We start from the raw sequence: 27,975 nt of genomic DNA on the forward strand, positions 1-27,975 counted from the left end.
CAGCCCCCAGGAGGAAAGGATCCCAGCAGGTGGGCCCTCCGGGGAACAAGGGGGGTGGCTGGCAGAGGAGCCCTGCTGGTGCCCAGCCCCCCTGGGTCTGAGTATGGTGGAGGGAAGGAGGGAGGGATGAGTCTCTGGCCCAGGAAGAGTAAGTGCTGGGAGGGACCTTGGAGGTCTTCTAGTCCAGCCCCCTGCTCTAACAGGAGAGCCTAGACCAGGGGTAGGCAACCTTGGCTCTTTTATGACTCGTGGACTTCAACTCCCAGCATAGCTGGCTCAGGAATTCTGGGAGTTGAAGTCCACGAGTCATAAAAGAGCCAAGGTTGAGAACCCCTGGCCTAGACCATCCCAGACAGGTGGCTGTCCAGTCTTTCCTTGGAAACCTCCAGCGACAACTCTTGCAGGAAACGTCTTTCCACTGATTGTTCTCCCTGTCAGGAAGTTTCTTCTTATTTGATATTTCTAAGTGTGGTTCTCTCCTTGGTGAGTTTCCCTCCGTTGCTTCTTGTCCCGGCTTCTTCAGGGTCTCTGGAGAAGAGCTTGACTCCCTCTTCTTTGGGGCAGCCCCTCAGATATTGGAAGACTGCTATCCTGTCCTTCTCTTCGTTAAAAGTGACATTCCCAGGTCCTGCAATCATTCTTTGCAGGTTTTAGCCTGGGGCGAGGAGGAAGGAGGGTCCCTCTAGCGTCCTCTCTGCCCCCTTGGGCAAAAGGCAGGTGGGGAGGGTCCTAGGAAGGGCGGCCACTGAAGCAGGGGGGTCTCTGCCCACTCCCACCCCCCTGCCTCCCTTCCCTCTCTTTGGATGCCCCCCCTGCCGACCTGGGTCAAGTTCCCTCCCCTTCCCTCAAAGGCTGCCCCCTGGTGGAGCCAGGCAGCATGGCGGCTTCCTTGCAACTCTCCTCCTGCCCTTAGGATGCAACAGCCCCCCCCTCCACCCCCATGAAGACAGGGCTCTTCCCACATGCCTTGGGGCAGGCCCCAAAGGTGGAGTTTTCTGTGTGCTGTTTATGGGATTGTTGTTAAGGGCCGTTATTGTTGCTATTGCTGCATTGTTGTGTGGGGGCTCCCGGGGTTGAGTCGCATCTAATAAATACATCAATGCTTCTGGAAGGCAAGGCTGTTGCGCCTGGGTTCAGCTGTGGGGAAACCGAAGGGGGTCACTTCCTTGGGGGAGGGGCTCCCCAACCTGCTTCCCTGCCCTCCTGCCTCTGAGCCCCACAAGAGGGCTTGAGAAGGGTGGGCTTTGAGCAGGGCCTCTGTCTGTGTGGCACCCTGCTCAGTTCCCCACTGGACACGGGGCAGGTTAGGCCAGCTGATCTCCCCTCCCCCGCCTCTCCCAGCCTCCCCATTAGCTCTGTTGCCGGCATCTTCTGCCCTTTCCTCAAACCCCTCCCCCCCAGGCCTGCATGAGCTAAGTTTGGTGAATATTGGGGGGGGGGCAGTGAGATCTTAGCAAGTTGTGTCAATTTATTGTGCTCGCTCTCCATGGAAGAAATAATTAAGGTTCCCCTCCCCAGTTTCTGGGTTGAAGTCCAAAGCTTGGGGTGGAGGAGGATGGGGGCTCTAGAAACGGACCCCTCCCCCAGTAAAGGAAGAACGCACTCCCCCCCCAGAAACTGCAGAGTTCAGTGAGTTCAGCAAATGGCTTTGCCCCAAACAAATCCTGTTCCTTTCCCTCAGCCCCCAACTGTGCTTCCCTGGGGTCAGGCGGGGGGGGGGGGCTTCGGGTGACCCAGCAAGACTGCTCTCCTCCCCCCAGTCTCCCTCCCAGGACCACAAAAGCACAACATTCTGCTTGTTCTGGGGAGAACTTTTATTGCATCATCCGAGGGCTAGGAGGGGCTCCAGGCATGGCGAGGGGGGGCAGGCGGCTGCTATGCCTACTGGGATGTCTAGTGGTAGCGGTAGGCCAAGGCGTGGGCCACCACATTGGTCAGCTTCTGAAAGGCGGCGTGGGTGCTGGGGGTAAACTCTTTCCCATGGTGGCCGGCCAGGACAATGATGAGGATGTTGCCCAGAAGCTGGAAGAGAGGAGGGGGGGGAACTGACACCTGCTGCAAGGAGCCTTGGCTGGCATCTCTGCCCTTTGCCCCCCCCCCACACGGAACCCAGGAGAAGCAGTGGACGTGTTCAGACGCTCCTTCTTTCCCTCCTGGACTGCGCCAATCAATTGTCCCTCTGACCCAGGTCAGCCCTGGGACCGGACACGGGTCCCTCTCCTGGGAAACGGGAGACTTTTGCTCCTTCCCGGCCCTGCTCAGAACGGGGCCACTGCCCCCATTTCAGGGCAGGACCCAGCCAGGAAAGGCTGCCCGGCGGCCAGGTGCCAAGGAGAGGAGGTGCCCATCCCGGGAGGGAGGCAGGGGGGGGTTCCACCTCACCCTGAAGTTCTCGGGGTCCACGTGCAGGGGGTTGGCGTAGATGGCGCTGGGGCCGGAGAGGTTCCCGAAGTGGGCGAAGAAGCGCTGGGTCCAGGGGTACACCACCAGCAGTCTGCCAGGGGAGGGAGGGAGAGAGAAAGGGGGGAGGAGGAGGAGGAGACGGTGGGGGGGGGTCCCTGCGGGGCCTGCCCTGCCCTCCCCCGGCCCGGCCGCAGCTCTTACTTCCCGAGGGTGGCAGCGCCGACTTCGGGCACGTCCACCTTGCTCCAGAGGGCGGTGATCAGCTGCTTCTCTTCGGGCATCCAGTGCACCATGCTGGCTGCTGGAGGATGGAACGCTGGAGAGACGGTCGGCGACGAGGAGGAGGAGGAGGAGGGGGGGGGAGGGAGCTGAGCCCGGACCTCGGGGCCGACTTTTATACCCTGCGCCCCGCAGCCCCACCTACCCGGAGCGGGCCTCGCCCGGACCCGCCGCCTCCCATCCCCTCCCTCCCTCCCTCTCTGTCGGGGGGGGCACAGAAGGCCGCTCTCCCCTGTCCTGCTCCAGCTTCCTCGGCGCAGAAGCGCCCCGGCCTATCCCCCGGCGAGGCTCCTCGGCGCACTTCAGCGCTGGGCTCGTGTCCGGGACGCGACTGGATGTGCTGCGCCTTTCCCGGACCGGCAACGCCAGGTCCGCGTCTGAGCCCAGTTGCAGCCGACCCGACCTGTTAACCTGGCCGAGGAGCGAGTCTGCCCTTCCGCTCCTCGGAGACCGTCCGGGGAGGCTGCTGGCCTTGAGGGGGAGGCGTGGGGGGGACTCCTCCTGGCAACGGAGCCCTCCCCGGCCGGGGCCGCAGCCCGGGACAAGCTCGCCTCGCCCCAGAGCGGGGGGGGCAGGAGGGGACCCGGGGCTCGGTGGGGGGCGACGCCTTTCCCTCAGCCGGGGAGGGGGCTGCAAAGGGCGACTGTCGGCGAGGGGACTCCGCAGCTGTCGGAGTTGCCAAGTTTGAGAAACACGGATGTAGACCTTGGAGAGGGGAGCGTGTCAATCGCCAGCTTCCTTTCTGCCCCATCATAATCCCCCCTCCCATGGGGGATTAATAATGATGAGAGAGAATTAATAATAATAATAAACTTGGAAGGGACCTTGGAGGGCATCTAGTCCAACCCCCTGCTCAGGCAGGGAACCCTGTACCATTTCAGACAAATGGCTGTCCAGTCTCTTCTTAAAAACTTCCAGTGTTGGAGCATTTACTGCTTCTGGAGGCAAGTGGTTCCCCTGGTTAATTGTTCTGACTGTCAGGAAGTTTCTCCTTAGTTCCAGGTTGCTTCTCTCCTTGTTTAGTTTCCACGTGGCTTCTTGTCCTGCCTTCAGGGGCTTTGGAGAATAGTGTAATTCCTTCTTCTTTGTGGGCAGCCCCTGAGATACTGGAAGACTGCTATCCTGTCCCCCCCTCATCCTTCTCTTCATTAAACTAGACATAGCCAATTCCAGCAACCGTTCCTTACATGCTTTAGCCTCCAGTCCCCTAATCATCTTTGTGGCTCTTCTCTGTACTCTTTCTAGAGTCTCAACATCTTTTTTACATCGTGGTGACCAAAACTGGATGCAGGATTCCAAGTGTGGCCTTACCAAGACATTGTAAAGTGGTAATAACGCTTCACATCATCTTGATTCTCTCCCTCTGTTAATGCAGCCTAGCACTGAGTTGGCTTTTTTGGCAGCTGCAGCACACTGCTGGCTCATATTTAAGGGATTATCCACTAGGATTCAAGAGTTACTACTATTGAGCAAGGTACCTGTTATGTCCCGAGCCTTGCAAACGGGCTTGGGGCGTTTGCAGGCAGTCCCGGGCAGGTGCAAAGCTGTCCGGGACCAGACAGGCTGTCGGCAGCGCGGGTGCTGGCGCGGGAAAAGTAACACACTGACCTGGGAAATGCCTATATAAGAGGCTGGGAGCTTTTGGGCGCTGCTGAAGCCTTCTATCTGTAAGCTGAACACAGAATAAAAAAAACCTGAGAACTACAACTGCTTCTCGTGTCTTGCCTTCCGCGAAGAACACTGGCGACGAGGATGGGATGCCTTACATCGCCTGGAAAGGAAAAGGTGTAAGCTTACCCAAGTGAGTCCTGAGCGGCGGAACGGCGTTGACTCGGCAGCTACCTGCCAATCCAGTGCGCATTCAGGGGTAGGCTGGCTGATAAACCCGTCTCCTGAAAATGGCAAAGGTTGGAAGGCTTTCGGAGTTCGACGTCTCACATCCAGAGTGGTGGGAGTCCTACGTAGCCAGGGTGGAGAACTACTTCAAGGTGAACCAAGTGAGGGAAGATAGCTTGAAGGCTGCCACCCTGCTTTGTGTCTGCGGTCAAGACGCCTTCGAAATCGCAGAGAACCTTGCAGCACCAGTTCCATTAGAGTCTGTCAGCTACGCAGATCTAAAGAAGCTACTGAAGGAGCACTTCCAGCCCAAGATGTCCGTCATCGCGGAGAGGATGAGCAGAGGGATCAACGATCCGGAGAGTCGGCCAAAGAGTACATCGCCGCATTGAGGAAGGCCGCCAAGCACTGCGAGTTCAAGGACCTCGAAGAACGACTAAGGGACCGATTCGTGTGCGGGTTAAGGCATCGAGATCTACAACAGAGGCTTTTCGCCAAAGAAGACTTGTCCTCCCAAGATGCCTTAAGAGAGGTCACCGAGAAGCAGCAGCAGGCGGCACCGTCAAGAACATGCGGCCGATCAGGAACAGTCCAGATGTCGCATCCGTGCACCAAGAAGACATCCAAGGGAACTCCGAAGAGGATCCGGACGAGGAAGTCGACCGTCTCCACCCCACGAAGGAAGGGAATCAGAAGGGAAGCTCTTCAGCTCCGCTCAAGTGCATCGGCTGTGGAGGTTGCCACAGGAGAACCGACTGCAAGTTCCGCTCCGCTACCTGCCGGGCCTGTGGAAAACAAGGACACATTGCAGCTGTGTGTCTGGGCCGACGAAAGGTACAACCTCAGGAAGAACTGCGCCTGAAAGGTACCAGGGTCCCCAGCCAGAATAGGGTAGGTTTTTGCACTTCGCGAAGGAGCATCTTCAGGACAGACACACACAAGCCCATCAAGAAAAAGCTGTCACTCAAGGTGAAGCTACAAGGGGTTCCATTAACTATGGAACTAGACACGGGGTCTGCCCTTTCAATCATATCCTTACATACATTTAGGAAGATTTGTTACGGCAGTGGAACTCAGGCTAAATTAAGGCCTTCAGACATTGTGTTAACAGACTTTCAAAATTCGAGAGTGTGTGTTAAGGGGGAGGCCACCCTTAACGTACAGTATAAGAATTTTGAAGGTCCACTAGACCTATTAGGAGTAGGGGGTGAACGAACGAGTCTCATAGGACTCGATTGGTTTGAAGCCTTGGGGATACACGTCACAGGGCTCAACAGCTTACAAACACTCGACCTACAGGAAGTCTGCAAAGAATTTGCAGATGTTTTCAGCCCCCAGCTGGGCACATTCAAAGGACCCCCTGTGTCCTTAAAGTTAGACCCCACTGTCACTCCCATTAGAATTAAAGCAAGAAGGGTCCCTTTTGCTTTAAAGAGTAAAATTGACACTGAGTTGGACAAACTGATCCAACAGGGAATTCTAGAACCTGTTGATTCCAGTCCTTGGGAGATCCCCATTATCACGCCTCTAAAGGCAAATGAGCACATTCGCATTTGTGCTGATTACAAATGCGCTCTTAATAAGGCATTGCAGCAACATGCCTATCCTGTTCCTGTGGTCAATCATATCCTGTCCTCCCTCAAGGGGGGGCGTGTTTTTGCAAAGCTTGACCTAGCTCAAGCATATCAACAGCTGCCTGTTGATGATGATGCTGCCATAGCTCAGACTATTGTGACCCACAGAGGGGCCTTTAAGGTAAAAAGGCTACAGTTTGGAGTGAATGTCGCTCCTGGGATTTTCCAAAGCGTAATGGAAGACACACTACGGGGTATACCAGGGGTTTGCCCCTACTTTGATGATGTCTTAATTGCAGGAGACTCCACAGACAATTTAGCTGAAAGGCTGAGGGCTGTCCTGTCAAGGTTCAGGAAAACAGGCCTCAAACTTAAAAAGGACAAATGCAAAATTGGGTGCCTTCTACTGATTTCCTGGGGTTCAAAATTGATGCTGCTGGGATTCACTCTGCTGAATCCAAACTAAAAGCTATTATGCATGCCCCTAGGCCAAAGTCTAAGGCCGAACTACAGGCCTTTCTGGGCCTTCTGAATTTCTACAATTCCTTTCTTCCACATAAGGCTAGTGTAGCTGAGCCTCTTCACAGGCTATTAGATAAACAGGCAGTGTGGCAGTGGTCACAAACACATGAGGCTAGTTTCAATGAGGTCAAGGCCTTACTCACTTCTAACAGTGTACTTGCACACTTCAATGAGTCCCTTCCTGTGTGCATCGCTTGTGATGCTTCCCCTTATGGGGTAGGAGCTGTCCTGAGCCACCTCAGGTCTGATGGAACTCAGGTTCATGTTGCATATTACTCCAGAACATTGTCTTCTGCTGAGCGCAACTACGCTCAGATAGACAGGGAGGCTCTGGCTGTTGTTGCTGGAATTAAAAAATTCCATGATTTTCTCTATGGCAGGCATTTCACGGTCTTCACTGACCATAAGCCTCTGCTGGGACTGTTTACCACACGTAAGCAGACTCCCCAAATCATTTCCCCTAGAATGCTTAGGTGGTCTATTTTTTTGTCTGCATATGATTTTTCCTTCACAATCCTGGGAAAGAAATGGGCCATGCTGATGGCCTCAGTAGATTGCCCCTGCCAGTAGTAGAAGCTGACCCTGCGCCAGCTGTCAACATTCTATCCATCCAGGCCTTGCCCGAGCTCCCTCTTAATGCCAGGGATGTTGCAGCTGAAGCAGGCACAGATCACACACTTTCACGTGTCCTTTCCTGGGTTTTGTCTGGATGGCCTGAGCACTGCCCTATCCTGAGTTTCAGAGTTTCTGGTCCAAAAGGAACGAGTTGTCCACTTCTCAGGGTTGTCTGCTTTGGGGAAACAGAGTTGTCAGTCCCACCTCAATGAGGACTAGGGTCTTAGAGTCCCTCCACGAAGGTCACCCTGGCATTGTTCGTATGAAGGCTCTTGCGCGCGGCCACTTGTGGTGGCCTGGTTTAGATAAGGACATTGAGGCTAAGGTGCATGCATGCCACCTGTGCCAGCGATCTCGCCCAGAGATGCCCCAAGCTCCTGTGCATAGATGGGAGGACACGCAGTCCCCTTGGTCTAGGGTGCACATTGACTACGCTGGGCCCTTTCAGGGCCAGTTCTTCTTGGTCCTTGTTGACAGCCATTCAAAATGGCTTGAGGTTGTACCTGTCTCATCCACCACCACTGCAAAGACTATTCAGGTACTGAGGGGGATTTTTGCTGCACACGGGCTTCCTGATGTCATTGTGTCTGACAACGGCCCTCAATTCACTTCCTCCGAATTCCAAGCTTTCTTATAGGCTAACATGATTCGTCATGCCACGTCTGCACCCTTCCACCCGTCCACCAACGGTATGGCTGAACGCATGGTGCGCATCACAAAGGACGCCTTGAAAAGACTCACCTATGGGGACTGGCACCACAGGTTGGCTGACTTTCTCCTTTCTTATCGCACCACACCGTCCACTTCTACAGGGAGAAGCCCAGCTGAACTTCGCTGGGGGCGTCAACGTACTACTAAACTTGACCGGTTGCATCCGGACAGACTGCCTTCATCTACCTCACATCCTAGGGCACCTAGACAACTACTTGTGGGTGCCCCGGTTTGGGCTCGCAATTACGGGCCTGGTCATACATGGGTCCCCGCTTCTGTTTCCAGGGTCACAGGTCCTCTATCCTACAAGGTAGCCCTGGACAACGGTCGTGTCCTGCGCAGGGACATCGACCAACTCCGCCCTAGGCGGGATCTTCCATCTGAGACTCCTGGGTCTTTTCCAGGGGGGGAGGGGGACCCTTTGGAGCAAAGGGAAGGGCACGAGTTGCTGCCCATCTCCACTGATGGAGCCACTGACGGCCCATATCAAGCTTCCGCAAGTGCTCCGAAAAGGAATTCATGGAGCTTACCCACACAACAGGCACTCACGCCTACTCCAGCCAGGGAGTCACCCCAGGGGCATACTCACTTTCCACACACATCACACAACACTCCAGTCACGGAGGATACCCGGGAGCATCCCAACAAATCATTCCCCGAAAGAGAGCTGGCACACAATCCCCAGAGTTGGCCTGACCTTACCTCTAATCCTACAGGGGGTCAAACTTACAGGGAGGTGGTCGAGGAACCAAGTCCCGACAGCAACACCTCTAGCCCAAATCAGGGAGTAACTGAGTTTTGGGAAGGTACAGAGACCCACACGAGCCCGGACACAGAACGGGGCTTAGGGATTGGACAGCCTCCTGACAGGTCTTGGATGGACCTAGGAGGTTCTATAGAGACGCCCAGCAGTGGCTATCACTTCAAGGGGCCCGAGGGCCTACAGCTAGGCGGGTCAACCAGGTCACAAAGTGACAGAAGCCCTGGCCTGACGAACCCGGTGGGCAACCAAGCAGGCCAGGCATTGGGGCAAAGTCCTTGGAAGGTACCAAGGCATGATAAAGGGAACAGGCTCACGTCACCCCTCAGTCAGGGAACACCTGTCAGAAACCCAGAACTGAGAAGGTCACAGAGAGCAAGGAAATCTCCTAAGTACTTAGAGGATTACATAACATTGCTGGCTAAACAAAAGCCAATTAACAGTAGGAGCACTGGGGAGTAGAATACTGCATAAAAAATGATTGTATGTTGGTAGTAGTTTTAGCCCGGGGGAAAGGGGTGTTATGTCCCGAGCCTTGCAAACGGGCTCGGGGCGTTTTCAGGCAGTCCCGGGCAGGTGCAAAGCTGCCCGGGACCAGACAGGCTGTCGCCAGCGCCTGTGCGCATGCGCGGGTGCTGGCGCGGGAAAAGTAACACATTGACCTGGGAAATGCCTATATAAGAGGCTGGGCATCCCATCCTCGTCGCCAGTGTTGAGTCCTTCGCGGAAGGCAAGACACCAGAAGCAGTTGTAGTTCTCAGGTTTTCTTTATTCTGTGTTCAGCTTACAGATAGAAGGCTTCAGCAGCGCCCAAAAGCTCCCAGCCTCTTATATAGGCATTTCCCACGTCAATGTGTTACTTTTCCCGCGCCAGCACCCGCGCATGTGCACGGGCGCTGGCGACAGCCTGTCTGGTCCCGGGCAGCTTTGCACCTGCCCGGGACTGCCTGCAAACGCCTCAAGCCCGTTTGCAAGGCTCGGGACATAACAGGTACCTTGATCAATAGTAGTAACTATTGAATCCTAGTGGATAATCCCTTAAATATGAGCCAGCCGTGTGCTGCAGCTGCCAAAATAGCCAACTCAGTGCTAGGCTGCATTAACAGAGGGAGAGAATCAAGATTATGTGAAGCATTAATACCACTTTACAATGTCTTGGTAAGGCCACACTTGGAATACTGCATCCAGTTTTGGTCACCACGATGTAAAAAAGATGTTGAGACTCTAGAACAGTGGTTCTCAACCTGTGGGTCGGGACCCCATTTGGGGTCGAACGACCATTTCATGGGGGTCGCCAAACCATGCTGTCCACCATTTTGTTCCCTTTTCCCTAGCTGTCCTACTCCCTCTTATTGGTGGCCACACCTACTTGGGGGTCACCACAACATGGGGAACTGTATTATGGGGTCACGGCATTAGAAAGGTTGAGAACCACTGCTCTAGAAAGAGTACAGAGAAGAGCAACAAAGATGATTAGGGGACTGGAGGCTAAAGCATGTAAGGAACGGTTGCTGGAATTGGCTATGGCTAGTTTAATGAAGAGAAGGATGAGGGGGGGGACAGGATAGCAGTCTTCCAGTATCTCAGCGGATGCCCACAAAGAAGAGGGAATTAAGCTATTCTCCAAAGCCCCTGAAGGCAGGACAAGAAGCCACGGGTGGAAACTAACCAAGGAGAGAAGCAACCTGGAACTAAGGAGAAACTTCCTGACAGTCAGAACAATTAACCAGTGGAACAACCTGCCTCCAGAAGCAGTAAATGCTCCAACACTGGAAGTTTTTAAGAAGAGACTGGACAGCCATTTGTCTGAAATGGTACAGGGTTCCCTGCCTGAGCAGGGGGTTGGACTAGATGCCCTCCAAGGTCCCTTCCAAGTTTATTATTATGATTAATTCTCTCTCATCATTATTAATCCCCCATGGGAGGGGGGATTATGATGGGGCAGAAAGGAAGCTGGCGATTGACACGCTCCCCTCTCCAAGGTCTACATCCGTTTTTCTCAAACTTGGCAACTCCGACAGCTGCGGAGTCCCCTCGCCGACAGTCGCCCTTTGCAGCCCCCTCCCCTGGCTGAGGGAAAGGCGTCGCCCCCCGCCGAGCCCCGGGTCCCCCTCCTGCCCCCCCTCTCTGCGGCGAGGCGAGCTTGTCCCGGGCTGCGGCCCCGGCCGGGGAGGGCTCCGTTGCCAGGAGGAGTCCCCCCCCCGCCTCCCCCTCAAGGCCAGCAGCCTCCCCGGACGGTCTCCGAGGAGCGGAAGGGCAGACTCGCTCCTCGGCCAGGTTAACGGGTCGGGTCGGCTGCAACTGGGCTCAGACGCGGACCTGGCGTTGCCGGTCCAGGAAAGGCGCAGCACATCCAGTCGCGTCCCGGACACGAGCCCAGCGCTGAAGTGCGCCGAGGAGCCTCGCCGGGGCCTGGGGCCGGCCGGGGCGCTCCTGCGCCGAGGAAGCTGGAGCAGGACGGGGGAGAGCGGCCTTCTGCGCGCCCCCCCCCGACAGAGAGGGAGGGAGGGAGGGAGGGGATGGGAGGCGGCGGGTCCGGGCGAGGCCCGCTCCGGGTAGGCGGGGCTGCGGGGCGCAGGGTATAAAAGTTGGCCCCGAGGTCCGGGCTCAGCTCGCTCCCTCCTCCTCCTCGTCGCCGACCGTCTCTCCAGCGCTCCGTCCTCCAGCAGCCAGCATGGTGCACTGGACGCCCGTACAGAAGCAGCTGATCACCGCCCTCTGGAGCGAGGTGGACGTGCTCGAAGTGGACGCTGCCACCCTCGGGAGGTAAGAGCTGCGGCCGGGCCGGGGGAGGGCAGGGCAGGCCCCGCAGGGACCCCCCCCCACCGTCTCCTCCTCCTCCTCCCCCCTTTCTCTCTCCCTCCCTCCCCTGGCAGACTGCTGGTGGTGTACCCCTGGACCCAGCGCTACTTCGCCCACTTCGGGAACCTCTCTGGCCCCAGCGCCACCTCCGCCAACCCCCTGGACGTGGACCCCGAGAACTTCAGGGTGAGGTGGAACCCCCCCCCCCCCGCCTCCCTCCCGGGCTGGGCACCTCCTCTCCTTGGCACCAGGGCAGCCTTTTCCGGCTGGGTCCTGCCCTGAAATGGCGGCAGTGGCCCCGTTCAGGGCCAGGAAGGAGCCAAAAGTCTCCCAGGAGAGGGACCGCTGTCCGGTCACAGGGCTGACCTGGATCAGAGGGACAATTGATTGGCGCAGTCCAGGAGGGAAAGGTGGAGCGTCTGAACATGTCCACTGCTCCTTCTGGGTTCCGTGTCAGGGCGGGGGCAGGGGTGGGGCGGGGGGGGGCAAAGGGCAGAGATGCCAGCCAAGGCTCCTCTTGCAGCAGGTGTCAGTCCCCCCCCCTCCTCTCTTCCAGCTTCTGGGCAACGTCCTCATCATTGTCCTGGCCGGCGACCATGGGAAAGAGTTTACCCCCAGCACCCACGCCGCCTTTCAGAAGCTGACCAATGTGGTGGCCCACGCCTTGGCCTACCGCTACCACTAGACCTCCCAGTAGGCATGGCAGCCGCCTGCCCCCCCTCGCCATGCCTGGAGCCCCTCCTAGCCCACGGATGACGCAATAAAAGTTTCCCCAGAACAAGCAGAATGTTGTGCTTTTGTGGTCCTGGGAGGGAGACTGAGGGGAGGAGAGCAGTCTTGCTGGGTCACCCGAAGCCCCCCCCCCGCCTGACCCCAGGGAAGCACAGTTGGGGGCTGAGGGAAAGGAACAGGATTTCTTTGGGGCAAAGTCGGGGCTGGAGAAGCAACAGTTCTGCCATTAGCTGAACTCACTGAACTCTGCAGTTTCGGGGGGGGGTGTTCTTCCTTTGCTGGGGGAGGGGTCCGTTTCTAGAGCCCCCATCCTCCTCCACCCCAAGCTTTGGAGGTTAAGAAAGGAAATGGGACTTCAACCCAGAAATTGGGGAGGGGAACCTTAATTATTTCTTACATGGGGGGGGGAGAGCACAATAAATTGACATAACTTGCTAAGATCTCACTGCCCCCCCTCCAATATTCACCAAATTTAGCTCATGCAGGCCTGGGGGGAGGGGGGCTTTGGGGAAAGAGCAGAAGATGCTGGCAACAGAGCTAATGGGGAGGCTGGGAGAGGCGGGGGAGGGGAAGATCAGCTGGCCTAACCTGCCCCGTGTCCAGTGGGGAACTGAGCAGGGTGCCACACAGACAGAGGCCCTGCTCAAAGCCCACCCTTCTCAAGCCCTCTTGTGAGGCTCAGAGGCAGGAGGGCAGGGAAGCAGGTTGGGGAGCCCCTCCCCCAAGGAAACGACCCCCTTCGGTTTCCCCACGGCTGAACCCAGGCGCAATAGCCTTGCCTTCCAGAAGCATTGATGTATTTATTAGATGCGACTCAACCCCGGGAGCCCCCACACAACAATGCAGCAATAGCAACAATAACGGCCCTTAACAACAATCCCATAAACAGCACACAGAAAACTCCACCTTTGGGGCCTCCCAGCCTGCCCCAAGGCATGTGGGAAGAGCCCTGTCTTCATGGGGGTGGAGGGGGGGGGGCTGTTGCATCCTAAGGGCAGGAGGAGAGTTGCAAGGAAGCCGCCATGCTGCCTGGCTCCACCAGGGGGCAGCCTTTGAGGGAAGGGGAGGGAACTTGACACAGGTCGGCAGGGGGGGCATCCAAAGAGAGGGAAGGGAGGCAGGGGGGTGGGAGTGGGGCAGAGACCCCCCTGCTTCAGTGGCCGCCCTTCCTAGGACCCTCCCCACCTGCCTTTTGCCCAAGGGGGCAGAGAGGACGCTAGAGGGACCCTCCTTCCTCCTCGCCCCAGGCTAAAACCTGCAAAGAATGATTGCAGGAACCGGGAATGTCACTTTTAACGAAGAGAAGGACAGGATAGCAGTCTTCCAATATCTGAGGGGCTGCCCCAAAGAAGAGGGAGTCAAGCTCTTCTCCAGAGACCCTGAAGAAGCCGGGACAAGAAGCAACGGAGGGAAACTCACCAAGGAGAGAACCAAACTTAGAAATATCAAATAAGAAGAAACTTCCTGACAGGGAGAACAATCAGTGGAAAGACGTTTCCTGCAAGAGTTGTCGCTGGAGGTTTCCAAGGAAAGACTGGACAGCCACCTGTCTGGGATGGTCTAGGCCAGGGGTAGGCAACCTTGGCTCTTTTATGACTCGTGGACTTCAACTCCCAGAATTCCTGAGCCAGCTATGCTGGGAGTTGAAGTCCACGAGTCATAAAAGAGCCAAGGTTGCCTACCCCTGGTCTAGGCTCTCCTGTTTGAGCAGGGGGCTGGACTAGAAGACCTCCAAGGTCCCTCCCAGCACTTACTCTTCCTGGGCCAGAGACTCATCCCTCCCTCCTTCCCTCCACCATGCTCAGACCCAGGGGGGCTGGGCACCAGCAGGGCTCCTCTGCCAGCCGCCCCCCCTTGTTCCCCCCCCCCCGGAGGGCCCACCTGCTGGGATCCTTTCCCCCTGGGGGCTGCTCAAGGTCTGTGGTGGGAACGGGTTGCCTGGCTGCTCCTGTCCCCGTGCTGGGAAGCCCTGGGACTGTGTGCCCGCACCCATCCTACAGGGAAGCCTTGCTGCCCAGGCCGAGGGCCCCGTAATGGCAAGATTGGGGGGGTTCTTGAGGGTGCCCCCTGGAGAATCAGCCTTCCCGGCCAGCTTCCTTTTGCCTTGAGCCTCAACCCCTATTGGGAGCACCTGGCTGGCTTTCGTTTGGACTCCAGGCCGGTCGGGTCTTCGCTTGTCTTTGGGTCTGGATAATTCCTGGCAGAGTGTGGCTGTGGGTCTGTGGGCTGTTGCTATTCCTAAGGGTTGGAGAACTCTGGCTGTCATTTCTGTCACCCCCGTTTGTATCTGGTAGGATTAGTGTTTACTCAGTGGTCGGCTGTGTGGTGCGTTGTGGTTTTGGTGCTGTCGGAATACAAAGTTTCTCAGAGAGCTGTTGTGGAGAAAGGCGCCAGGCAGGCATTTCTCCTCCACTTTTCTCTGCATTGTGGTGCTGCAGGGGGTCCTGCCCCCCCCAAAGAGGGACTGGAGGCAGCTCCTTTGTGTGTGGTGGTGGGGGGTTGACCTTGGAGGTCATCTAGTCCAACCCCCTGCTCAGGCAGGAAACCCTATACCATTTCGGACAAATGGCTGTCCAGTCTCTTCTTAAAAACTTCCAGTGTTGGAGCATTCACCGCTTCTGCAGGCAGATTGTTCCACTGGTTAATTGTTCTGACTGTCAGGAAGTTTCTCCTTAGTTCCAGGTTGCTTCTCTCCTTGTTTAGTTTCCACCCGTGGCTTCTTGTCCTGCCTTCAGGGGCTTTGGAGAATAGCTTAATTCCCTCTTCTTTGTGGGCAGCCGCTGAGATACTGGAAGACTGCTATCCTGTCCCCCCCCTCATCCTTCTCTTCATTAAACTAGACATAGCCAATTCCAGCAACCGTTCCTTACATGCTTTAGCCTCCAGTCCCCTAATCATCTTTGTGGCTCTTCTCTGTACTCTTTCTAGAGTCTCAACATCTTTTTTACATCGTGGTGACCAAAACTGGATGCAGGATTCCAAGTGTGGCCTTACCAAGACATTGTAAAGTGGTATTAACGCTTCACATAATCTTGATTCTCTCCCTCTGTTAATGCAGCCTAGCACTGAGTTGGCTTTTTTGGCAGCTGCAGCACACTGCTGGCTCATATTTAAGGGATTATCCACTAGGATTCAATAGTTACTACTATTGAGCAAGGTACCTGTTATGTCCCGAGCCTTGCAAACGGGCTTGGGGCGTTTGCAGGCAGTCCCGGGCAGGATTACATAACATTGCTGGCTAAACAAAAGCCAATTAACAGTAGGAGCACTGGGGAGTAGAATACTGAATAAAAAATGATTGTATTTTGGTAGTAGTTTTAGCCCGGGGGAAAGGGGTGTTATGTCCCGAGCCTTGCAAACGGGCTCGGGGCGTTTGCAGGCAGTCCCGGGCAGGTGCAAAGCTGCCCGGGACCAGACAGGCTGTCGCCGGCGCCTGTGCGCATGCGCGGGTGCTGGCGCGGGAAAAGTAACACATTGACGTGGGAAATGCCTATATAAGAGGCTGGGAGCTTTTGGGCGCTGCTGAAGCCTTCTATCTGTAAGCTGAACACAGAATAAAGAAAACCTGAGAACTACAACTGCTTCTCGTGTCTTGCCTTCCGCGAAGGACTCAACAGTACCCCCTATACTATACCTGTGCATTTGGTTTTTCTTGCCTAAATGTAGAACCTTGCTTTTTTCACCATTGAATTTCATGTTATTAGATAGCGCCCAGTGTTCAAGTCTGTCCAGATCCTCCTGTATCCTAAGCCTGTCTTCTGGAGTGTTGGCTATTCCTGCCAGCTTGGTGTCATCAGCAAATTTGATGGTTTCCCCATCTATCCCCTCGTCCAAATCGTTGATGAAGATGTTGAAGAGTACTGGGCCCAGAACAGAGCCCTGGGGCACCCCACTACACACTTCCCTCCATGTAGATGCGGTTCCACCTTCAACTGAACCCAGCCTACTCCACAGGGTTGTTGTTGCGGGCAATCTGGGCATCCTGTTGAATTCTTGGAAGAAGAGGAGAGAGGGGAGCAAGTCAGGGTGACCCAGTGACAGTGGTGGGATTCAACCAGTTCGCCCCACTTTGGCAGAACTGGTAGCTATTTTTTGGTTGCCCAGGCCCAGAATGGACTTCCAGAAGCAGCATCCACACAGAGAACCTGTTGTTCTCAGATTTGAATCCCACCACTGCCCAGGGAGTTGGAGTGGCCATCATCTCAGAACCATGTGTTAGTTGGGACCCTCCAGAAAGGGTCTAGGCCAGGGGGAGGCAGCCTTGGCTCTTTTATGACTCCTGGACTTCAACTCCCAGAATTCCTAAGCCAGCATGAGGGAACTATGGCCCCTTCATGACTCATGGACTTCAACTCCCAGAATTCCTAAGCCAGCATGAGGGAACTATGGCCCCTTCATGACTCATGGACTTCAACTCCCACAATTCCTAAGCCAGCATGAGGGAACTATGGCCCCTTCATGACTCATGGACTTCAACTCCCACAATTCCTAAGCCAGCATGGGGGAACTAAGGCCCCCTCATGACTCGTGGACTTCAACTTCCAGAATTCCTGAGCCAGCATGGCTCAGCTGGGAAACCTCCCTTTCCCTCAGTATGGCTGGCTGAGGAATTCTGGGAGTTGAAGAAGACTGGTGCTGGAGAAGACTCCTGTGGTGCTGGAGAAGACTCGCAGGAGTCTTCTCCAGCACCAGAGTTCAAAGGCCTCCATTCTTTGGCGCTCAGCCTTTCTTATGGTCCAACTTTCACAGCCATACATTGGAACTGGGAAAACCATGGCCTGGACTATACACACTTTTGTTGGCAGGGTGATGTCTCTGCTTTTTAGTATGCTGTCTTTCTCTGTCTCTGTCTTTCTCTGGAATAGCCAGAGCCAAATCCTGCAGCCGTTCTTCGTATGTTTTACTCTCCAGGCCTTTAATCATCCTAGTTGCTCTTCTCTGCATTTTTTTCCAAGTCTCAACATCTTTTTTGTAATGTGGTGACCAAAATTGAATGCAGCATTCCAGTCTGGTTTTACCTAGGTTTTATAAAGTGATACTAATGTGTGATTATAATTCTATGCCTCTGTTTATGCAACCCAGGATTGTATTAGCTTTTTTGGCTGCTGCTGCACACGGCTGGCTCATGGTCAAGGGATCGCCAACTAGGACTCCAAGGTCCCTCTCACAGTTGCTGTTTTTGAGCCTGGTCTCACCTAATCTGTACTTATATCTTTGATTTTTCCTGCCTAAGTATTTTGAAACTTTGCTTTTCTCCACATTGAAACTCATTTTGTTGGTTAGGGCCCTTTGTTCCAGTTTATCAGGATCTTTTTGAATCCTGTCTTCTGAGGTGTTGGCTACTCCTGCCAGTTTGGTGTCATCTGCAGATTTGATGAGTTCCCCTTCAATTCCCTCATCTAAGTCATTGATGAAGGTGTTCAGGAGGGCTGGACCTAAGACGGAGCCTTGTGGTACACACTGCTTGCTTCTCTCCATGTGGATGTGGTGCCCCTGAGGACTACTCGTTGAGTATGGTTTGCCAGCCAGCTACAGCTCCATCTGGTAGTGATGTTGTCTATTCCAACATTTTTGCCAGTACTTTCCCAGGTTCAATGGGAAGCCTCAACACCTACTTCAAATTCAACAGGAAAATCTATAAGCAAGTACAAGGCACCCCGGTGGGATTCCCCATATCAGGCCCAATAGCAGAAGCAGCCATGCAGTGACTCGAATCCATAGCCCTACCCACTACCCAACCAAGATTCTGGACACGCTTATGTCAATGACTCCTGTGTCATCATGAAACGTTCCCAAATTGAGGAAACACCCCCCCCTCCATAACCCTCAGTAACACATTCCCTGGGATAAGTTCACACACAAAGAGGAAATAGACAATGGACTCCCATCCCTCAACCTCGACCTGTAAGGAAACGGGACAACAGAGAGCTGGAAACCCACGTCTGCCGCCATCCTACGCACACAGACCAGATCCTCAGCTTCGCAATTAACCCCCCACCACCACACACAAAGGAGCTGCCTCCAGGCCCTCTTCAGAGGGGGGGCAGGACTTCCTGCAGCACCACAACGCAAAGAAAAGTGGAGGAGAAATGGCTGCCTGGCGCCTTTCTCCACAACAGCTCTCTGAGAATCTTTGTATTCTGACAGCACCCAAACCACAACGCACCACACAGCCGACCACTGAGTAAACACTAATCGTACCAGATACAAACGGGGGTGACGGAAACGACAGCCAGAGTTCTTCAACCCTTAGGAATAGCAACAGCCCACAGACCCACAGCCACACTCTGCCAGGAATTATCCAGAACCAAAGACAAGCGAAGACCCGACCGGCCTGGAGTCCAAACGAAAGCCAGCCAGGTGCTCCCAATAGGGGTTGAGGCTCAAGGCAAAAGGAAGCTGGCCGGGAAGGCTGATTCTCCAGGGGGCACCCTCAAGAACCCCCCCCAATCTTGCCATTACGGGGCCCTCGGCCTGGGCAGCAAGGCTTCCCTGCAGGATGGGTGCGGGCACACAGTCCCAGGGCTTCCCAGCACGGGGACAGGAGCAGCCAGGCAACCCGTTCCCACCACAGACCTTGAGCAGCCCCCAGGGGGAAAGGATCCCAGCAGGTGGGCCCTCCGGGGAACAAGGGGGGGGGCTGGCAGAGGAGCCCTGCTGGTGCCCAGCCCCCCTGGGTCTGAGCATGGTGGAGGGAAGGAGGGAGGGATGAGTCTCTGGCCCAGGAAGAGTAAGTGCTGGGAGGGACCTTGGAGGTCTTCTAGTCCAGCCCCCTGCTCAAACAGGAGAGCCTAGACCAGAGGTAGGCAACCTTGGCTCTTTTATGACTCGTGGACTTCAACTCCCAGCATAGCTGGCTCAGGAATTCTGGGAGTTGAAGTCCAGGAGTCATAAAAGAGCCAAGGTTGCCTACCCCTGGCCTAGACCCTCCCAGACAGGTGGCTGTCCAGTCTTTCCTTGGAAACCTCCAGCGACAACTCTTGCAGGAAACGTCTTTCCACTGATTGTTCTCCCTGTCAGGAAGTTTCTTCTTATTTGATATTTCTAAGTTTGGTTCTCTCCTTGGTGAGTTTCCCTCCGTTGCTTCTTGTCCCGGCTTCTTCAGGGTCTCTGGAGAAGAGCTTGACTCCCTCTTCTTTGGGGCAGCCCCTCAGATATTGGAAGACTGCTATCCTGTCCTTCTCTTCGTTAAAAGTGACATTCCCGGTTCCTGCAATCATTCTTTGCAGGTTTTAGCCTGGGGCGAGGAGGAAGGAGGGTCCCTCTAGCGTCCTCTCTGCCCCCTTGGGCAAAAGGCAGGTGGGGAGGGTCCTAGGAAGGGCGGCCACTGAAGCAGGGGGGTCTCTGCCCACTCCCACCCCCCTGCCTCCCTTCCCTCTCTTTGGATGCCCCCCCTGCCAACCTGTGTCAAGTTCCCTCCCCTTCCCTCAAAGGCTGCCCCCTGGTGGAGCCAGGCAGCATGGCGGCTTCCTTGCAACTCTCCTCCTGCCCTTAGGATGCAACAGCCCCCCCCTCCACCCCCATGAAGACAGGGCTCTTCCCACATGCCTTGGGGCAGGCTGGGAGGCCCCAAAGGTGGAGTTTTCTGTGTGCTGTTTATGGGATTGTTGTTAAGGGCCGTTATTGTTGCTATTGCTGCATTGTTGTGTGGGGGCTCCCGGGGTTGAGTCGCATCTAATAAATACATCAATGCTTCTGGAAGGCAAGGCTATTGCGCCTGGGTTCAGCCGTGGGGAAACCGAAGGGGGTCGTTTCCTTGGGGGAGGGGCTCCCCAACCTGCTTCCCTGCCCTCCTGCCTCTGAGCCCCACAAGAGGGCTTGAGAAGGGTGGGCTTTGAGCAGGGCCTCTGTCTGTGTGGCACCCTGCTCCGTTCCCCACTGGACACGGAGCAGGTTAGGCCAGCTGATCTCCCCCTCCCCCGCCTCTCCCAGCCTCCCCATTAGCTCTGTTGCCGGCATCTTCTGCTCTTTCCCCAAAGCCCCCTCCCCCCCAGGCCTGCATGAGCTAAATTTGGTGAATATTGGGGGGGGGGCAGTGAGATCTTAGCAAGTTGTGTCAATTTATTGTGCTCTCCCCCCCCATGTAAGAAATAATTAAGGTTCCCCTCCCCACTTTCTGGGTTGAAGTCCCATTTCCTTTCTTAACCTCCAAAGCTTGGGGTGGAGGAGGATGGGGGCTCTAGAAACGGACCCCTCCCCCAGCAAAGGAAGAACACCCCCCCCCAGAAACTGCAGAGTTCAGTGAGTTCAGCAAATGGCTTTGCCCCAAAGAAATTCTGTTCCTTTCCCTCAGCCCCCAACTGTGCTTCCCTGGGGTCAGGCGGGGGGGGGGCTTCGGGTGACCCAGCAAGACTGCTCTCCTCCCCCCAGTCTCCCTCCCAGGACCACAAAAGCACAACATTCTGCTTGTTCTGGGGAGAACTTTTATTGCGTCATCCGTGGGCTAGGAGGGGCTCCAGGCATGGCGAGGGGGGGCAGGCGGCTGCCATGCCTACTGGGAGGTCTAGTGGTAGCGGTAGGCCAAGGCGTGGGCCACCACATTGGTCAGCTTCTGAAAGGCGGCGTGGGTGCTGGGGGTAAACTATTCCCCATGGTGGCCGGCCAGGACAATGACGAGGATGTCGCCCAGAAGCTGGAAGAGAGGAGGGGGGGGACTGACACCTGCTGCAAGAGGAGCCTTGGCTGGCATCCCTGCCCTTTGACCCCCCCCCCCCGCCCCACCCCTGCCCCCGCCCTGACACGGAACCCAGAAGGAGCAGTGGACATATTCAGACGCTCCACCTTTCCCTCCTGGACTGCGCCAATCAATTGTCCCTCTGATCCAGGTCAGCCCTGTGACCGGACAGCGGTCCCTCTCCTGGGAGACTTTTGGCTCCTTCCTGGCCCTGAACGGGGCCACTGCCGCCATTTCAGGGCAGGACCCAGCCGGAAAAGGCTGCCCTGGTGCCAAGGAGAGGAGGTGCCCAGCCCGGGAGGGAGGCGGGGGGGGGGTTCCACCTCACCCTGAAGTTCTCGGGGTCCACGTGCAGGTTCTCGTAGTGCAGCTCACTCAGCTTGGAGAAGGTCTCCTTGATGCTGTCAATGTTCTTGACGGCCTCCCCGAAGGTGCTCAGCACCTTCTTCCCGCGGGCCCTGACCAGGGGGTTGGCGGAGATGGCGCTGGGGCCGGAGAGGTTCCCGAAGTCGGCGAAGTAGCGCTGGGTCCAGGGGTACACCACCAGCAGTCTGCCAGGGGAGGGAGGGAGAGAGAAAGGGGGGAGGAGGAAGAGGAGACGGTGGGGGGGGGTCCCTGCGGGGCCTGCCCTGCCCTCCCCCGGCCCGGCCGCAGCTCTTACCTCCCGAGGCTGGCAACGTCCACTGCGAGCACGTCCACCTCGCTCCAGAGGGCGGTGATCAGCTGCTTCTGTACGGGCGTCCAGTGCACCATGCTGGCTGCTGGAGGACGGAGCGCTGGAGAGACGGTCGGCGACGAGGAGGAGGAGGGAGCGAGCTGAGCCCGGACCTCGGGGCCAACTTTTATACCCTGCGCCCCGCAGCCCCGCCTACCCGGAGCGGGCCTCGCCCGGACCCGCCGCCTCCCATCCCCTCCCTCCCTCCCTCCCTCTCTGTCGGGGGGGGGGCGCGCAGAAGGCCGCTCTCCCCCGTCCTGCTCCAGCTTCCTCGGCGCAGGAGCGCCCCGGCCGGCCCCAGGCCCCGGCGAGGCTCCTCGGCGCACTTCAGCGCTGGACTCGTGTCCGGGACGCGACTGGATGTGCTGCGCCTTTCCTGGACCGGCAACGCCAGGTCCGCGTCTGAGCCCAGTTGCAGCCGACCCGACCCGTTAACCTGGCCGAGGAGCGAGTCTGCCCTTCCGCTCCTCGGAGACCGTCCGGGGAGGCTGCTGGCCTTGAGGGGGAGGCGGGGGGGGGACACCTCCTGGCAACGGAGCCCTCCCCGGCCGGGGCCGCAGCCCGGGACAAGCTCGCCTCGCCCCAGGGGGGGGGCAGGAGGGGACCCGGGGCTTGGCGGGGGGCGACGCCTTTCCCTCAGCCAGGGGAGGGGGCTGCAAAGGGCGACTGTCGGCGAGGGGACTCCGCAGCTGTCGGAGTTGCCAAGTTTGAGAAACACGGATGTAGACCTTGGAGAGGGGAGCGTGTCAATCGCCAGCTTCCTTTCTGCCCCATCATGATCCCCCCTCCCATGGGGGATTAATAATGATGAGAGAGAATTAATCATAATAATAAACTTGGAAGGGACCTTGGAGGGTATCTAGTCCAACCCCCTGCTCAGGCAGGAAACCCTAGACCATTTCGGACAAATGGCTGTCCAGTCTCTTCTTAAAAACTTCCAGTGTTGGAGCATTTACTGCTTCTGGAGGCAGGTGGTTCCACTGGTTAATTGTTCTGACTGTCAGGAAGTTTCTCCTTAGTTCCAGGTTGCTTCTCTCCTTGGTTAGTTTCGACCCGTGGCTTCTTGTCCTGGCTTCAGGGGCTTTGGAGAATAGCTTAATTCCCTCTTCTTTGTGGGCAGCCGCTGAGATACTGGAAGACTGCTATCCTGTCCCCCCCTCATCCTTCTCTTCATTAAACTAGCCATAGCCAATTCCAGCAACCGTTCCTTACATGCTTTAGCCTCCAGTCCCCTAATCATCTTTGTTGCTCTTCTCTGTACTCTTTCTAGTGTCTCAACATCTTTTTTACATCGTGGTGACCAAAACTGGATGCAGTATTCCAAGTGTGGCCTTACCAAGACATTGTAAAGTGGTATTAACGCTTCACATCATCTTGATTCTCTCCCTCTGTTAATGCAGCCTAGCACTGAGTTGGCTTTTTTGGTAGCTGCAGCACACTGCTGGCTCATATTTAAGGGATTATCCACTAGGATTCAATAGTTACTACTATTGAGCAAGGTACCTGTTATGTCCCGAGCCTTGCAAACGGGCTGGGGGCGTTTGCAGGCAGTCCCGGGCAGGTGCAAAGCTGCCCGGGACCAGACAGGCTGTCGCCAGCGCCCGTGCGCATGCGCGGGTGCTGGCGCGGGAAAAGTAACACACTGACCTGGGAAATGCCTATATAAGAGGCTGGGAGCTTTTGGGCGCTGCTGAAGCCTTCTATCTGTAAGCTGAACACAGAATAAAGAAAACCTGAGAACTACAACTACAACCCGTCTCCTGAAAATGGCAAAGGTTGGAAGGCTTTCGGAGTTCGACATCTCACATCCAGAGCGGTGGGAGTCCTACGTAGCCAGGGTGGAGAACTACTTCAAGGTGAACCAAGTGAGGGAAGATAGCTTGAAGGCTGCCACCCTGCTTTGTGTCTGCGGTCAAGACGCCTTCGAAATCGCAGAGAACATTGCAGCACCAGTTCCATTAGAGTCTGTCAGCTACGCAGATCTAAAGAAGCTACTGAAGGAGCACTTCCAGCCCAAGATGTCCGTCATCGCATGGCGCCACACCTTCGAGCAGAGGGATCAACGATCCGGAGAGTCGGCCAAAGAGTACATCGCCGCATTGAGGAAGGCTGCCAAGCACTGCGAGTTCAAGGACCTCGAAGAATGACTGAGGGACCGATTCGTGTGCGGCTTAAGGCATCGAGATTTACAACAGAGGCTTTTCGCCAAAGAAGACTTGTCCTTCCAAGATGCCTTAAGAGAGGTCACCACAGAAGAAGCAGCAGGCGGCGCCGTCAAGAACATGCGGCCGATCAGGAACAGTCCAGATGTTGCATCCGTGCACCAAGAGGACATCCAAGGGAACTCTGAGGAGGATCCGGACGAGGAAGTCGACCGCCTCCACCCCACGAAGGAAGGGAATCAGAAAGGAAGCTACTCAGCTCCCCTCAAGTGCATCGGCTGTGGAGGTCGCCACAGGAGAACCGACTGCAAGTTCCGCTCCGCTATCTGCCGGGCATGCGGAAAACAAGGACATATTGCAGCTGTGTGTCTGGGCCGACGAAAGGTACAACCTCAGGAAGAACTGCCCCTGAAAGGTACCAGGGTCCCCAGCCAGAATAGGGTAGGTTTTTGCACTTCGCGAAGGAGCATCTTCAGGACAGGCACACACAAGCCCATCAAGAAAAAGCTGTCACTCAAGGTGAAGCTACAAGGGGTTCCATTAACTATGGAACTAGACACGGGGTCTGCTCTTTCAATCATCTCCTTGCATACATTTAGGAAGATTTGTTCCGGCAGTGAAACTCAGGCCAAGTTAAGGCCTTCTGACATTGTGTTAACAGATTTTCAAAATTCAAGAGTGTGTGTTAAGGGGGAGGCCACCCTTAACGTGCAGTACAAGAATTTTGAAGGTCCACTAGACCTATTAGTAGTAGGGGGTGAACGAACGAGTCTCATAGGACTCGATTGGTTGGAGGCCTTGGGGATACACGTCACAGGGCTCAACAGCTTACAAACACTCGACCTACAGGAAGTCTGCAAAGAATTTGCAGATGTTTTCAGCCCCTAGCTGGGCACATTGAAAGGACCCCCTGTGTCCTTAAAGTTAGACGCCACTGTCACTCCCATTAGAATTAAAGCAAGAAGGGTCCCTTTTGCTTTAAAGAGTAAAATTGACACTGAGTTGGACAAACTGATTCAACAGGGAATTCTAGAACCTGTTGATTCCAGTCCTTGGGAGATCCCCATTATCACGCCTCTAAAGGCAAATGAGCACATTCGCATTTGTGCTGATTACAAATGCACTCTTAATAAGGCATTGCAGCAACATGCCTATCCTGTTCCTGTGGTCAATCATATCCTGTCCTCCCTCAAGGGGGGGCGTGTTTTTGCAAAGCTTGACCTAGCTCAAGCATATCAACAGCTGCCTGTTGATGATGATGCTGCCATAGCTCAGACTATTGTGAGCCACAGAGGGGCCTTTAAGGTAAAAAGGCTACAGTTTGGAGTGAATGTCGCTCCTGGGATTTTCCAAAGCGTAATGGAAGACACACTACGGGGTATACCAGGGTTTGCCCCTACTTTGATGATGTCTTAATTGCAGGAGACTCCACACACATTCTAGCTGAAAGGCTAAGGGCTGTTCTGTTAAGATTCAGGAAAACAGGCCTCAAGCTCAAAAAAGACAAATGCAAAATTGGGGTGCCTTCTACTGAATTTCTGGGGTTCAAAATTGATCCTGCTGGGATTCACCCTGCTGAATCCAAACTAACTGCTATTTTAGAAGCACCTAGGCCAAAGTCTAAGGCCGAACTTCAGGCCTTTCTGGGCCTCCTGAATTTCTACAATTCCTTTCTTCCACATAAAGCTAGTGTAGCTGAGCCTCTTCACAGGCTATTAGATAAACAAACAGTGTGGCAGTGGTCACAAACACATGAGGCTAGCTTCAACGAGGTCAAGGCCTTGCTCACTTCTAACAGTGTACTTGCACACTTCAATGAGTCCCTTCCTGTGTGCATCGCTTGTGATGCATCCCCTTAAGGGGTAGGAGCTGTCCTGAGCCACCTCAGGTCTGATAGAACTCAGGTTCCTGTTGCATATTACTCCAGAACATTGTCTTCTGCTGAGCGCAACTACGCTCAGATAGACAGGGAGGCTCTGGCTGTTGTTGCTGGAATTAAAAAATTCCATGATTTTTTGTATGGCAGGCATTTCACGGTCTTCACTGACCATAAGCCTCTGCTGGGACTGTTTACCACACGTAAGCAAACTCCCCAAATCATTTCCCCTAGAATGCTTATGTGGGCTATTTTTCTGTCTGCATATGATTTTTCCTTACTCCACAAGCCTGGGAAAGAAATGGGCCATGCTGATGGCCTCAGTAGATTGCCCCTGCCAGTAGTAGAAGCTGACCCTGTGCCAGCTGTCAACATTCTATCCATCCAGGCCTTGCCCAAGCTCCCTCTTAATGCCAGGGATGTTGCCGCTGAAGCAGGCACAGATCACACACTTTCACGTGTCCTTTCCTGGGTTTTGTCTGGATGGCCTGAGCACTGCCCTATCCTGAGTTTCAGAGTTTCTGGTCCAAAAGGAACGAGTTGTCCACTTCTCAGGGTTGTCTGCTTTGGGGAAACAGAGTTGTCATTCCCACCTCAATGAGGACTAGGGTCTTAGAGTCCCTCCACGAAGGTCATCCTGGCATTGTTCGTATGAAGGCTCTTGCGCACGGCCACTTGTGGTGGCCTGGTTTAGATAAGGACATTGAGGCTAAGGTGCATGCATGCCACCTGTGCCAGCGATCTCGCCCAGAGATGCCCCAAGCTCCTGTGCATAGATGGGAGGAAACGCAGTCCTCTTGGTCTAGGGTGCACATTGACTACGCTGGGCCCTTTCAGGGCCAGTTCTTCTTGGTCCTTGTTGACAGCCATTCAAAATGGCTTGAGGTTGTACCTGTCTCATCCACTACCACTGCAAAGACTATTCAGGTACTGAGGGGGATTTTTGCTGCACACGGGCTTCCTGATGTCATTGTGTCTGACAACGGCCCTCAATTCACTTCCTCCGAATTCCAAGCTTTCTTACAGGCTAACATGATTCGTCATGCCACGTCTGCACCCTTCCACCCATCCACCAATGGTATGGCTGAACGCATGGTGCGCATCACAAAGGACGCCTTGAAAAGACTCACCTATGGGGACTGGCACCACAGGTTGGCTGACTTTCTCTTTCTTATCGCACCACACCGTCCACTTCTACAGGGAGAAGCCCAGCTGAACTTCGCTAATACAATCCTGGGTTGCATAAACAGAGGCATAGAATTATAATCACACGTTAGTATCACTTTATAAAACCTAGGTAAAACCAGACTGGAAGACTGCATTCAATTTTGGTCACCACATTACAAAAAAGATGTTGAGACTTGGAAAAAAATGCAGAGAAGAGCAACTAGGATGATTAAAGGCCTGGAGAGTAAAACATACGAAGAACGGCTGCAGGATTTGGCTCTGGCTATTCCAGAGAAAGACAGAGACAGAGAAAGACAGCATACTAAAAAGCAGAGACATCACCCTGCCAACAAAAGTGTGTATAGTCCAGGCCATGGTTTTCCCAGTTCCAATGTATGGCTGTGAAAGTTGGACCATAAAAAAGGCTGAGCGCCAAAGAATGGAGGCCATTGAACTCTGGTGCTGGAGAAGACTCCTGCGAGTCTTCTCCAGCACCACAGGAGTCTTCTCCAGCACCAGTCTTCTTCAACTCCCAGAATTCCTCAGCCAGCCATACTGAGGGAAAGGGAGGTTTCCCAGCTGAGCCATGCTGGCTCAGGAATTCTGGAAGTTGAAGTCCACGAGTCATGAGGGGGCCATAGTTCCCTCATGCTGGCTTAGGAATTCTGGGAGTTGAAGTCCAGGAGTCATAAAAGAGCCAAGGCTGCCTCCCCCTGGCCTAGACCCTTTCTGGAGGGTCCCAACTAACACATGGTTCTGAGATGATGGCCACTCCAACTCCCTGGGCAGTGGTGGGAGTCAAATCTGAGAACAACAGGTTCTCTGTGTGGATGCTGCTTCTGGAAGTCCATTCTGGGCCTGGGCAACCAAAAAATAGCTACCAGTTCTGCCAAAGTGGGGCAAACTGGTTGAATCCCACCACTGTCACTGGGTCACCCTGACTTGCTCCCCTCTCTCCTCTTCTTCCAAGAGTTCAACAGGATGCCCAGACTGCCCGCAACAACAACCCTGTGGAGTAGGCTGGGTTCAGTTGAAGGTGGACCCAAGGGCATGGTCCTCAATGGAACCGCATCTACATGGAGGGAAGTGTGTAGTGGGGTGCCCCAGGGCTCTGTTCTCGGCCCAGTGCTATTCAACATCTTCGTCA

General features: G+C 55.2%; 2 protein-coding genes across 4 annotated transcripts; one reads left to right on the top strand and one right to left on the bottom strand.

Moving 5' to 3' along the window:
- Positions 1–1,802: 1,802 nt before the first annotated feature.
- Positions 1,803–21,737, bottom strand: LOC120298390 (hemoglobin subunit beta-2-like). Of its 3 annotated transcripts, none has more exons than XM_039322129.1 (3): positions 21,570–21,737; positions 21,237–21,459; positions 1,803–2,022 (listed from the first exon to the last, which is right to left on the bottom strand). In XM_039322129.1, exons 1-3 carry the CDS (start codon positions 21,659–21,661, stop codon positions 1,894–1,896), a joined length of 444 nt encoding a protein of 147 aa, XP_039178063.1. In that variant the 5' UTR covers positions 21,662–21,737; the 3' UTR covers positions 1,803–1,893. The 3 variants fall into 3 exon arrangements, with proteins under 3 accessions (XP_039178063.1, XP_039178065.1, XP_039178064.1); XM_039322131.1 differs by lacking the exons at positions 21,237–21,459; positions 21,570–21,737 and adding exons at positions 2,383–2,494; positions 2,605–2,752 and having other exon boundaries at positions 1,827–2,022; XM_039322130.1 differs by lacking the exon at positions 1,803–2,022 and adding an exon at positions 20,641–20,866.
- LOC120298391 (hemoglobin subunit beta-2-like) lies at positions 2,614–12,283 on the top strand. The gene is made up of 4 exons (XM_039322132.1): positions 2,614–2,670; positions 11,316–11,466; positions 11,577–11,688; positions 12,059–12,283. The coding sequence occupies exons 2-4, from the start codon at positions 11,375–11,377 to the stop codon at positions 12,185–12,187; spliced, it is 333 nt and encodes a 110-aa protein (XP_039178066.1). The 5' UTR covers positions 2,614–2,670; positions 11,316–11,374; the 3' UTR covers positions 12,188–12,283.
- Positions 21,738–27,975: the final 6,238 nt, after the last annotated feature.

Source organism: Crotalus tigris, unplaced genomic scaffold (assembly GCF_016545835.1).
Source record: "Crotalus tigris isolate CLP2741 ecotype Arizona unplaced genomic scaffold, ASM1654583v1 scf7180000023839.35808, whole genome shotgun sequence".
Classification (NCBI taxonomy): Eukaryota; Metazoa; Chordata; class Lepidosauria; order Squamata; family Viperidae; genus Crotalus; species Crotalus tigris.